This window comes from Osmerus eperlanus, unplaced genomic scaffold (genome assembly GCF_963692335.1).
Source record: "Osmerus eperlanus unplaced genomic scaffold, fOsmEpe2.1 SCAFFOLD_800, whole genome shotgun sequence".
Taxonomy (NCBI): domain Eukaryota; kingdom Metazoa; phylum Chordata; class Actinopteri; order Osmeriformes; family Osmeridae; genus Osmerus; species Osmerus eperlanus.
The window spans coordinates 1-12,929 of NW_026911415.1; the positions used below are offsets into that span (position 1 = coordinate 1).

General features: G+C 50.7%; 2 protein-coding genes across 2 annotated transcripts; one reads left to right on the plus strand and one right to left on the minus strand.

Annotated features, from left to right (window-relative positions):
• The first annotated feature begins 949 nt into the window (after positions 1 to 949).
• On the plus strand, positions 950 to 5,737 carry LOC134016057 (hyaluronan and proteoglycan link protein 1-like). Its single transcript, XM_062455475.1, has 6 exons — positions 950 to 1,104; positions 2,024 to 2,152; positions 3,203 to 3,366; positions 3,540 to 3,738; positions 4,466 to 4,768; positions 5,134 to 5,737. The coding sequence occupies exons 2-6, from the start codon at positions 2,050 to 2,052 to the stop codon at positions 5,421 to 5,423; spliced, it is 1,059 nt and encodes a 352-aa protein (XP_062311459.1). The 5' UTR covers positions 950 to 1,104; positions 2,024 to 2,049; the 3' UTR covers positions 5,424 to 5,737.
• Positions 5,738 to 8,408: 2,671 nt separating this feature from the next.
• LOC134016058 (versican core protein-like) lies at positions 8,409 to 12,020 on the minus strand (the record flags this gene model as incomplete). The annotated part of the gene is made up of 5 exons (XM_062455476.1): positions 8,409 to 10,036; positions 10,139 to 10,321; positions 10,401 to 10,545; positions 11,285 to 11,367; positions 11,855 to 12,020. Coding segments are annotated over 5 exons (744 nt in total), but the record flags the coding sequence as incomplete, so codon positions are not given.
• Positions 12,021 to 12,929: the final 909 nt, after the last annotated feature.

Below are 12,929 nucleotides of genomic sequence, written 5' to 3' on the forward strand. Positions count from 1 at the left end.
AATTCTGTTAAACTGCGCTGGGAGGGGTGTTGTACTGTTGGAAGACTAACTCTCGTTGATGTTGCATAGCTCATTTTGACAATTCTCAAGTCCTCTGCAATAGTTTATATTAGGTTTTGGTTTAGCCATATCTCTTGTTCTCCTTCACTATTACTCTCTCTCTCTCTCTTATTCTTCATCGCTGTCCTGCCAAAAGAACAGACGAATCGAAGAAGATTTTCCAACTGTCTTTCCCCCAGGACAGGCCATCTTATCAGAGTATTCACCTCTCTCTATTTCTGTTCTGTTCTGTTCTGTTCTGCTCGCTCTCTCTCTCTCTCTCTCTCTCTCTCTCTCTCTCTCTCTCTCTCTCTCTCTCTCTCTCTCTCTCTCTTCTCTCTCTCTCTCTCTCTCTCTCTCTCTCTCTCTCTCTCTCTCTCTCTCTCCCTCTTTCGCTCTCTCTCTCTCCTCTCTCTCTCTCTCTCTCTCTCTCTCTCTCTCTCTCTCTCTCTCTCTCTCCCTTCCATCCTTCTCATCACTCCCCCCACCCCCCCATGTTGGTATGCGTAATTACTATTTTCAGTCTGGGAGGGGGGGAGAGAGGTGAGCGTGTGAGATGCTGCGAGGCGGGTTCTGCTGACTGCGGGAGCTCTACCTGGCACCGTGGCCGGTGCGTCAGCAGTACGGGATAGAGTGAATGAAGATAGAGGGGGGGGGGGGGGAGAGAGAGAGAGAGAAAACTGAGGATCAATCAGATTGACTGCAGAGAGAAGCCCCCGCGCACGCACTTCCACACTTGCGCGTGTTCGCACGCACACACTTTCAACACGCACGCACTCTGGGGGGTTCGGGAGGCGTGCGCACGTCCGACTGAGATGGTCAGTCGCTCTCTCTCTCCTCGTGTTCCCGGGGACGTGTGTGTGCGTACGTGAGGCTGGAGCATAGATGTGTGAGGGATAGTCACAGGCAGGATTGTGTGTGTGTTTGTGTGGGTGGGTGGGTGCGTGCGTGCGTGTGTGTGTGTGTGCAGAGGGTGCTCTCCAGATGGCTGTAGAGGTTGGGATACACAGAGCTGAGGACAGAAGTGCTTGCCAAAGTTTTGTGGTGCCGGTTGCTTAGACACAGGTACAGTATGCTGCCTCTTGCTTCTCGCGCGGTGCCCATCGTATGTGCGTGTGTATTCCACAGGGCTGTGTTGGTGTTCAGGTGCAACTCAGTGATTTCCTCTGTGTGTGTGTGTGTGTATTCTACAGGACTGTACTGTTGTTTAAGTGCAGCTCGGTGCTTTCCTGTGTATCGTAGAAGCAGCTTGAGGTGTTGATGTGGCTGTTTAGTCATGGTGAAGATGTCGATTATGACCAGGTTAGATTATCTCCACGGCATTCTGGGAGTCACACTGGCTTCCCTTTCTCTCTGATTGTGCCCTAAATATATATATGTGTGTGTGTGTGTGTGTGTGTGCAAGTGTCATGTGTATGCTCTTGTGTGTGTGTATGGGCACGTGTAAGTGTGTGTGTGTGCATGCGTGCACGAGTGTGTCATGTATGTACAGTATGTGAGTGAGTGTGTGTGAGGGTCATGTGCGTGTTACAGTCTGCGTGTGTGTGTGTGTGTGTGTGTGTGTGGAGGGGTTGCTCTGTGACAAGGACACCGAGTGCTGCATTCCTATTGCAATCAGACTGCTCTGGAGGAAGCCACAGCATTGCAGATGGAGACACTGTAGAGGGGTGTTCTGAACAGGTCACACTCACTTCCCTCCCCCACTCCCCACCTCTCTCTCTCTCTCTCTCTCTCTCTCTCTCTCTCTCTCTCTCTCTCTCTCTCTGCCTCTTCATTCTTTCTCCCCTCTCTCTTCCTCCTCCTGTCGCTTACCCTCTCTCCCCCCCTGTTACTCCCCCTCTCCCCTTCAATCTCTCTCTCTCCTCCTTCCTTTATCCCACTCTCCCACCCTCTCTCTCTCTCCCTCTCTCTGTCTCTCTCTCTCTCTCTCCCTCTCTCCCTCTCTTTCTCCCTCTGCCTCTCCCCCCTTCCTCTGTCTCTGCAGTGAGCAGACATCTGGAGTAGCAGAAGATGATTCCTGTGCTGATCTGTGCCCTGGTCTCTCTGAGTGTGGCGGACAACTTAGACACGGCCTATCCTGAACTGGAACACTCCAGAACCATCTACGTCACAGGTCAGTACCAGCATGTGAGTGTGTGTGTGTGTGTGTGTGGTGCAGGAAGGAGGAGGAGGAAGCGGGGGAACATAACGTGACTCTTTTGACGGTGTTGCGTCTCTCTGTACTTCGTTCGGGACACACACTCTCTGAGGTGACGTTTGTGATACTCCCTATCTCCTTATCTGGGTGTGTGTTACTCCTCTTTCTAGCACAGTTTGAATGGCGGTGAAGATTCAGATAATGGTTGGCTAGCTGACCAAGCAGTGTAGAGCAGCCTGTCCAATAGGATCAATGGACCTTAATCAGCCAGTCAGTCAGCCAGGACAGCATGCATTATGTTTGTGTGTGCCTCTTAGAATCCCTTACTGTTGTAGAGTGTGTGTGTGTGTGTGTGTGTGTGTGTGTGTGTGCGGTAATGGAGCTGGGATTCAGGACATTAGCTTTAAATCCAAGTACATGTGATATATGATACGATGAGCGTCACCTGACCCCGTGCAGAATATATGAGTAATGGGCAGGCCAAATAAGTTTGGTTACGGTCATCCGTCACACACTTACACAGAGGCGTGATCAGAGGGTCAGAGCGAGAGGGGAGAGAGCGCCGTGGAGTCACCGCAAGGGGTCAGAGGTCACCCGAGGACCAGACTACAGGGGCTGCGCTCCACGGGGGGCGAGGGGGGTCGCGCCCCCTCTCTTCCACTCACGAGCTGGAGAAGTGGCACTCACAGGAGAAACCAGGCCTCTCGACACACCAACAGAACACACAGGAGACGCAAGCGGCCACACAGCCGGAGAGAACGCCAGAGAGACACGCACGCACACACACAGCCCACTGCCCGGGGATAATGAACTCAGCAGGTTCATTGGGGACGAGGCAGGGCTTAATTGTGGCTCTGGATATTACTTATTGATTTGTTCCACACTGCTAGGACACCCTGAGATGGGGACGTGAGGTCACGTTGGTCACGCTGGATTACAGGCTGGGAGAGAGAGAAAGAAAGAGAGAGAGGAGATAGGGATAAACAGAGACTGGAGACCATCAAATGACCTCTTCTCTCCCTCCAGAGAATGGCCCCGGGCTGTCAGTCCTGTCGGAGCAGTCCAAGGTGGTGTCGAGGCGGGGGGGGAACGCCACGCTGCCTTGTAAGATCCACAGGGAGGAGCCCCTGGCCCCCAGCCGCAAGATGAGGATCAAATGGACCAAGATGACGTCGGACTACCTGAAAGAGGTGAGTCGACCCCCCTCTGAAAACTCTCATGGGAGGGGTTCCAGAGGATCGGATGTGCAGCCGGCTGAAGTATTGCGTCGCTCAGATGTCACTTCACTTCCTAGTGGTGGGAGGATTGGTTTGGGCTTAGGGTCTGATATCCCTGACTCCTCCCCCCCCCCATTCCGTTCCAGGTGGACGTGTTCGTCGCTATGGACCAGCACAAGAGGAGCTACGGCCGTTTCCACGGTCGCGTCCACTTGCTCGGCTCCTCCCCCCTCGACGCGTCCCTGGTGATCACGGAGCTCACCCTGGAGGATTATGGGAAATATAAATGTGAGGTCATCGACGGACTGGAGGACGGAACGACGGTGGTTTCTCTGGATCTGCAGGGTAAACGCCACACACACACACACACACATGTTGACCCCCCGCACACGCACAACACACACCTGGACACACAAATACACACCCGCACGGACACACAAACACACAAATGGACCCGCGCACATAGGTAGCAAGTGGGGTGAGTGGGGAGCTGTGAGGGTAATGTGTCCTGTCCACGAAGTGTGTTTACCTCCTGAACGCGGTGGCAACCCGTCCTTGTGCTCACACAGACCTAGCTCTGCTGGAGCTAAATATAAACGCTGGACATGGACAACCCAGGGGGGCTGTCTGACACACGCACCAACACGAATGCAGAGTAAGAAAGTAAGGACAGTCTAATAGGGATCATTTAGGGTGCCATTGTTCCTCCATTCCCAGTCAGGGGCGCTTCTGTGTGCTATGATATGGGAGAAGTGAATAGTCCTAACTGCCCCCATTAGCTGCAGACGCAGCTGCCGACATCGACTCAAATACAGCAACAGACACATAAACACACAGTGCTATGATGACAGACTGGAAGGGAGATGTAGTATAACAGTGGTGGTTGACAGTTTATTGCAGTAAGGTTTTAGCAGGAGTTTAAAGCATGACTGTGCAGTTTGTCTTTGGAAGTTCCACCTTCCAAAGTCAGAGGACACCATGGACAGACTCTGTATGCTGACAACGCCCCGCCCCCCCTCTACCTCCCCTCGCCCCCCCCCCCCCCTCCACCCCCCCACCCCCCACCCCCCAGGCATCGTGTTCCCCTACTACCCTCGGCTGGGGCGCTACAACCTCAACTTCTACGACGCGGAGCGCGCGTGCCGCGACCAGGACGCCGCCGTGGCCTCCTTCGACCAGCTGTACGACGCCTGGCGCGGCGGCCTGGACTGGTGCAACGCCGGCTGGCTGAGCGACGGCTCGGTCCAGTACCCCATCACCACGCCCCGCGAGCCCTGCGGGGGCAAGAACACCGTGCCGGGGGTACGCAACTACGGCCTCCGGGACAAGGAGAAGAACCGTTACGACGTCTTCTGCTTCACGTCCAACTACAAAGGTGAAGGATGTGTGTGTGTGTGTGTGAGGAGTGCGCGTGTGAGGGGTGCGCGTGTGTGTGTGTGTGTGTGTGTGAGGGGTGCGCGTGTGTGTGTGTGTGTGAGGGGTGCGCGTGTGTGTGTGTGTGTGAGGGGTGCGCGCATGTGTGTGTGAGGGGTGCGCGCGTGTGTGTGTGAGGGGTGCGCGTGTGTGTGTGTGTGAGGGGTGCGCGCGTGTGTGTGTTAGGGTTAGTGTCTTTGTGGCGTGGGGAGGTGTGTTTAGGGATGTTTGTTTGTGTTGAGTGTGTGTGCGCGGGGATGTGTGTACAGAGAGGTCTTGCGTTGCGTAGGGGAGGCGGGCTTGTTTCAAACCTCCTCCCTCTCTCAGGCAGGTTCTACTACCTGATCCACCCCTCAAAACTGACCTACGACGAGGCAGTGCAGGCTTGCCAGAAAGACGGCGCGCAGATCGCCAAGGTGGGCCAGATGTACGCGGCCTGGAAACTGCTGGGCTTCGACCGCTGCGACGCCGGCTGGTTGGCGGACGGGAGCGTCCGTTACCCTATCACCCGCCCACGCCGGCGCTGCAGTCCGACCGAAGCAGCCGTGAGGTTCAACGGCTACCCCGACAAGAAGCACAAGCTGTACGGGGTGTACTGCTTCAAGGGGCAAAACTGAGCCGCAGCACATGCACACACCCGACACGCATCGACACAGACGTACACACAAATGTTTACTAGCGAAACCAGTACACATACAGGTTGATGTCACGGGAGGGGGGAGACCAATGAGAAGGCCAGAGAGTTTAGAGGGTGCTGAACATTCAAACTGTGATGTTTTTTTTCCTAGATACTGTCAAACATGTTCATGAACTTCTTTTTCTTTTTTTTTTTTTTTTATCTGGGACCTGTTCTTCCATGTGGGATAGTTTACACATATTTAAGGGTCATGTTATTTAATCTTTGATTTCTGATTCAGGGGCAGAACGAACATGTTTATGGGGGTCGGGGTGGGGGGATGAGGGTGGGTTTGGGGGGAGGGGTACCCTTATAGTGGGCAGCCAGTCACCCAAGGGAGGACAAAGCATGTAATTGTCTTGAAGGACCTATTTGGACTGAGAAACACAATCTAGTTACGCGTCTCATAATCGGACTGATACTTTCGGGCACTTACTGTTTTGACCAATACATCTAGAACAACCTTGACAGTCTGGAGAAAAAACCAGAAAGCAAAGATGGCTTAAATCCAACAACCATGCCAGGAAGCAATTACTAATGTTAACGCAGAAATAGCACAACCATAACCATCTCTGCTTTCCATCTTTGCAGGGTGCTATTGCAGAGGCATGAACCTCACCATACCATTGACTTTTTTCGGTTTTGATACCAACAAGTTATCTATGGACCAAACATCAATCAATCATGGAAACAGATTAAAAAGTAGCAGCCAATTATCGATTACGTTTTCTAACTATGAATATGTAGAACATGACTATATAACTGTATTTCTGTTAAGGGGTGTTTTTTATATATGTATTCATATTACCATACAATCCCAGAATCCCCACTTTAGACACAGTTCAGAGTAAAGTATCCTCCCACAAACACAAACAAGGACACAAAACGTTGCACTGAACCTAGGAGCCTAGAATGTCTGGAGGCCTACGGTGGCCCAGTTGGGCCAAGCTAGACAGTAGAAGGCCTTTAGCAGCAACAACAAAATGCCTGGCAGAAAAGGTAGACACTAGTGACGAGTGTCACCAGGTGCAATGCCATGTTCCTTTGCGGTAAGCTAGCCACAGCGGCTGCTTTTTGCGTCTGTGTTTGGCCTTGGCCTAGGATACAGTAGGCATGACTGAGCTTTATCTAACAGCATTAAAACAAACACTAAGCCTATTAGCTCAGCAAACAGTATTATCTCCATAAAATGCTATTTTTATACCAATAGTTTCTTAAATTGACAAACCACAGCAGTGATACTTTATGTGTCTGTTCCGTAGTGCTGGGCTGTAAAAGCTAGCTATCCACGCTAACATACATTGCATGGCTCAGCTCAAGCGCGTAGCACAAGTCTTTACCTAACAGTTTACACATGGACGGAATATAGAGGAATATAGAATATTTGCTTAACCCTACGTCATTGAACCAGAAAGACACCGTGTACATGTCAAAGTCAGCCCATCTTGAAGATGCCATTGATGTTGGAGACTGTAGATACTGCACAGAGTCAAGGGCTAGAGCACATTGATCTGATATGAGAGTCTTGGCTGGCTCTGAGGCTGAAGTCAGCAGCCTCCATCTGGTGAGTTAGCCCGATTTGGCTCCACTGCTGTCTTATCAGACGACTCAAAGACTACCCATGGCACTGTCGTTACAAAAGAACTGCTGGTCAGACACATGCAATAGCTTTATATTGAAACTACCCTCTGATGTGTTTGTTAGAAAGATAGATATTTTCCTTCAGTAGGTTATCGTTGACAGCCAAGCACAGGGGACAGTTTTTGAAAACGCTACAACACCTCTGGCTTAAAGGTCAGTGTGACTATAATAAACTGTTTTGATTGGCTTGAGTGACATTTAGTCTACATGTGATGTGTGGAAAAGCCATATGTCCCTTTGTTTTGTGTACTACAACACTACTCATGGCATAGTAACTATGTAACAAACGTCTTTGGACCCAAGTCAAAAATGAAAATAAAAATATGAATACATATGACTGATGTTGCTTTTGAATTGTATTGAGGAAAATCTGTGTATGTGCACAATCCTGTGTGGTACTGGGTGTTTTCCTGGGATGTAAAATGGATGTGGTGTGGGGGGTTTATAAGGAGAGAAGGCGTCCAGAAATAGGGAGGAAGGTGAGCGAGTTGGTAAAGCATTTTAATATAGGCCTGGCTGCAGGGGGCTAGGGATCATGGAATAGGAAAAACTGGCCTTGGGCTAGGATTGACTTGCCCTGGGTTAGGAGCTGGGAGGGTAGGGACCGTGGGCTAGGGGCTAGAGTAAGAGGGTCTAGGGGCCAGGGAGAATATCATAGGGGTTGGTGCGGGTCATACCAGGTGTTCATACAGTCCTTACCACTACATCACTGCGAAGATATTTCCAGGGAGGGACATTTAAGTGTTTTCCTACCAGGTTTGGAAACACAGACTAACAGAGGTCCTTTCATGGTCTGGTCGGTCTGTCAGGCGATCTTGTAACTGAAAAATGTTTGGTAGAGTCCAGGATTGTTTTAGGTGCTGGATGACAACATAGGGGGTTTTCAGGTTTGTTCATGTTTTTGAGGCTGGTTTCTACTAGGCTATTTTAAGACCCCCACACACACCCTGCTTGTTGCCTGGATACAACACTGCTTCCATAACGGCTCATTCTTTCATTCATCATGAACACAGGAGAGACAATGAACAAGCTTTCCATTGACACATGACAAGAGGAAAGTACAGTCAACAAAAAACTAACAAACACAAGTGCTCATAAATAATAAAGTATTCAAAATTATTATACCCTCGTTAAGGATGTACAAAACTGCTGTAGATTTCAGCAGTGGGAGTCCGTGAATGGGAAGAATTATTTCATTTCAAAGACAAAGTGTTTAGCATCTGTTATAAAGACAGGTTAGCTACCTCTATGATGGGCCACTCGACAGTAATGACCCGGACAGGAGTAATGTGTTAACGTACTGATTTTTATTGCACAAACAGCAGACCGACAGGGAGCCTGGAATGAAGCATACACAGGAACAGTGGCAGTTAAACGTAACACACGAAACAGACCGTCAACAAGAAAAGCTTGTCATCGACGGATGACATCACTGCACCCGATCCAGTAGCCCCATTACCTCCACCATGGGGCAGAACAGACAGATATAATACAACACAGATACTATGTATGGAGCGGACAGGTCAACGACAAAGGAGTGGGAAAAAAGTTCAAGTGTTGTTTGGTGGGCAGCGGTTATGCTGGGAATCAGGCCTCCGGACTACAACAGCTCAAAGATCGGGATTACCTCGGAAAAACAACGTTTAGGAGCTACTTAGGAGTACACAAAGGCAATGTAGCGAGAAGTGAGGAGAAGATGTTTTATCTGCAATATACGACAAGGCAGAAACCTGTAAACAGGAAGGAAGCTGTCACTGTTTGGATGGCTTCAATTCTACTGACTTTCATTCAGAATCACAGTCCATTCATAGCGCTTATGTATGCAATAAATTAAACCAATATAGATTCATATAGACCTTTTATCCATCTTACAAGAGTATTGTTTCCAGACACAATACGTACAGCATACCTATACTTCCCTCTTTTACTGTGTATATGCAGAACAAACGACACGTTATGAAGGTTAAATGCAGAAAACCGTTAAAGGTTAAATGCAGAAAGGTCTTCTTGTATAAAATGCGGCGCACGGCAGACTAAAATGAAAATGGCTCTTGACAGTTCATTCTGCTTTATCATTCATCTCAGGTAGATAATCTATATGGGCAGCTTTTACCCATGTGGAAATATCAAATAATTTAACCTTGTTGCATTCTCTCCCTTAAAAACAAAGCTTAATAGATCTATAAAAAAAGTTAACTGGATTCAGGTAACGACGCATTGTTCTCTGGAGTAATTGCATAGCGATTTTCGCAAATATTTGGGTACTTTAGTGAGCTAATTATGAAATATCGGTCCTTTCTGTGGACTATTTACCTTCTGAACGCTCTAGACTCATTCAGATGTGGTCTGCAGAACTGCAGTGTCGGCTAGTTTCTCTCCGGGCTACCCTAGTCTCACAATTTTGTCTGAGAGAAGATACGGCATCTTCGGGGGAGGGGGGGGGGGTGATTTCAGGACTCCAGGTCAGTAAGATAACAAAAGAAAGTTCTCAAAACACGTCACAACCACACTTCTTGAAGTCATATGAAAGGATTCATTATCGTTCAACGGTTAGCCAAAGATTCATTCGAACCAATCGAGAGGAATTATGTCAAAGTGTCCTAGCTTGCGAACTCACTGGCTGACTGGGCTGATGGGACACAGGTTTGGAGTGACAGTGCAGTCGAGTTATGAGTGTCTCTGGGTCTCGGGCGGAGTGGGAGCCAGGCCGGGGAGCAGGACTGGCCTCCTCAGGACTGGCGGAACCTCAGTGGTGACCCCTGTGACCTCCGCCACGCTGGTGGGATCTCCTCTCCCTCTGCTCCCGATTCTGCTCGGGAAACACGTCCTTGCTGTGGATGTCGTGGTGGTGGTGGTGATGGTGGCTTTGACCGCTGCGGTGCTTGAGAGCGAAAGTCCGGTGAAAAGTGGCAGCTGGAAAAACAAAGAGATCAAACATGGCGCGTATGACGGGAGAGACGTGAGAGAGAGATCCACCGTGACCGTCGTGCACGCCGTGACGGGAGAAGTACTCACGGCTCATGCAGGAGACCCTGGGGCTGTCCCATTGGCCGTCGTCACGGCAGCGGATGGTGGGCACGTGTCTCTGGATGAAGCCATGTTTGCAGTGGTAGCGCACCAGAGAGTTGATCTCGTAGCGAGGCTTCATGGAGCCGAACACCCGGGCGTCTCTCACAACCGGGGGCTGGCTGCACGACACTGGAGCAGGACACGGACGCAGGGGTTAGTGTTCGTTTTAATGAGCCGTGTGTGTGTGTGTGTGTGAGGGCGTGCACACCTGTTCCCTTCTTGCAGGTGAAGCTGAGGTGATAGTTGCAGGGCACGTCGTTCCACTGGCCGTCCTCGTGCCAGATCATCACCACGCAGTCCTCCCCTGACTGGAAGAAGCTATCTGGCTGGTTGGGCCTCCAGTTTTCGTATTGCTACAAGGAATCAGCACACACACACACACACACACAGATATGTTCACAACGAAACCCATACTGGAGCACAGCTGTTTCAATGGCTTCATGCAAACTAGAGCCCAGGCATATCCAGCACAATCTGAGCCCTTTCTCAGTGTCTACATGCGGGTTAGAACACAGGACCATAGGGGGAAGGGGGGTGGTGGGGGGGGGGGGGGGAGCATCATTCATTAAACAGGACAGTTAGGTCATATCTCTGCCGTTTCCAGCAGTCTTCTGGGATGCTGCACATGGTTCTCTAATAAGCCTGCTAAAGTCATCGCATGTGCAGCGACTGTAGAAAGTGACAGAATGGTGCTGAAGTGGATCGACTGAGCATGTGTCATTGCTCAGAAAGGCCACACGGTGGAGCTAACACTAACGCTAACAGGTGGGGACTGGGTCTCCCCTGCTGTAGAAGAGGAGGGGTTTGGACTCTCTCTTGACTCTCTCTTCGATGTTTTGTTTGCTGCATATGCACACAGCTGAATATGGGTGTGTCTTCGTTGTCGGAGAGATAACGCAGTCGAAAAACCCCACTGAGTGCAAAAGCGCACGTATCAAATGTGTCAAATGTCTCGCTCTCCTCTCTATACAAACCCAACTAACTCATCGTACAGGAGAAAACACAATCCCCAATTTCCTCAGAGATCAGTACGGAAAAAAAACGACAATCCCACGTCTTTTCCCCAAGTGCGTGTCCGTCTCTTTCACTCACCGCTGGTCTGCTGTCCGTCCACCGGAAGTCTCTCTCGAACATCTTGTCGTTCAGGCCGATCCACTGATAGTCATGGCCCAGACCTGAGGTGTACAGGGGTGCACAGTCAAACTACAGTGGAGACTCGGAGAGGCTGCCAGCAACATAACAAAAGCCAGGACCATGAATCTGTGAGAGAAAATCCTAGTCGTATGCTCCAGCTCCTAGCTAAACATGCCAACCACGCCGGCTCTCTCTGCTCCACTAAAACAGGCTTGATTAGCAATTGAGATCCGCACCGATTACCTTGTGCGTGCGCGTCTGTGTGTACGTACTGTACGCGCGTGTGTACGTGAGAGGGTGCGTGCGTGTCCCGCCTGTCTGCGCGTGTGTACGAACGTGTTCGCGACGGGAATTCGCATGCGGCGCCAAGGCGCGAGTCCACCTTCTCTCAGCGCCATCGCAAAGAGCCACAAAAACCCTGTTAACCCCCAGACTGCACTGATGAACATTGCGCAAGTTCTACTGCTTGCTATCTGCGACGGGCTGTGTCAAAACGGGGAGGGGGCGGTTCTGTGGGCGGGACCTTACGGTTGACATACTGCTGCTCCTCCTGGGATAGGACGCTGACCAGGTGGGCGCCGTGGAGACGACACTCCCGCTCGGCGGCGTCCCAGGTGCGGCGGTGGGTGAAGTACTTGTAGCAGTGGGACTGGAACTTCTGCCAGCCGTACTCACACACCTCGGTGTCTGGGGGAGAGAGAGGGGAGAGAGACATGGAGAGAGACATAGAGAGGCGAGTGAGTTAGAGGAGTGCGAGAGTCAGAGAGGAGCAGGAGGTGAGTGAGAGAGAGAGAGGCAGAGAGAGAGAGAGAGAGAGAGAGAGAGAGAGAGAGAGAGAGAGAGAGAGAGAGAGAGAGAGAGAGAGAGGCAGAGAGAGAGAGAGGCAGAGAGAGAGAGAGGCAGAGAGAGAGAAAGAGAGAGAGGCAGAGAGAGAGAGAGAGAGAGAGAGAGAGAGAGAGAGGCAGAGAGAGAGGCAGAGAGAAAGAGTGCTCATTATTTTCCCACCCTCTCCACTTTCCTCATGAGGAGAGCCACAGACCAGGGCCACAGACAGATTACAGCACTACTGTTGTCCATGCAATAATACCACTCATCAGACTGGACTATGTCCGGCCAGAGGGAGGCCAGGGCCTCAGACAGCGACAGAGAGGCACAGCTGGGGAAGAAAGGTCTCTCGCTGACTGAATGAGCTCAGTAACCCAGCTCACAGTTGGACTCCATTAGTCTGTTTGGGAACCCCCACAAGTTACCCTTGTCTATAGTCCAAACAAACACGCACACATGCACCCACCCACCCCCCCCCCACACACACACACACACACTTGGGCATACACACTGGTGCACGAACACACACGAAGCATCGACAACACGCCCACCGAATCAGTGAATAGGGGATAAAGTACAATACCAAAACACTGTAGCTTTGTAATCAGCCGACTCATTAGATTTGGGGCAACAAAGACCAGTCTGTATCAGTCTGTCTGCAGCCAGGCAGGGATAAATGAATGCGCCTTGCAGTTTCCTCTGTCCAGACCTGAGGGATTACCTGTCATCAAGCTTAAATACCTGCAGAGGCCTACATGATGATCTCACGCTCTAACCT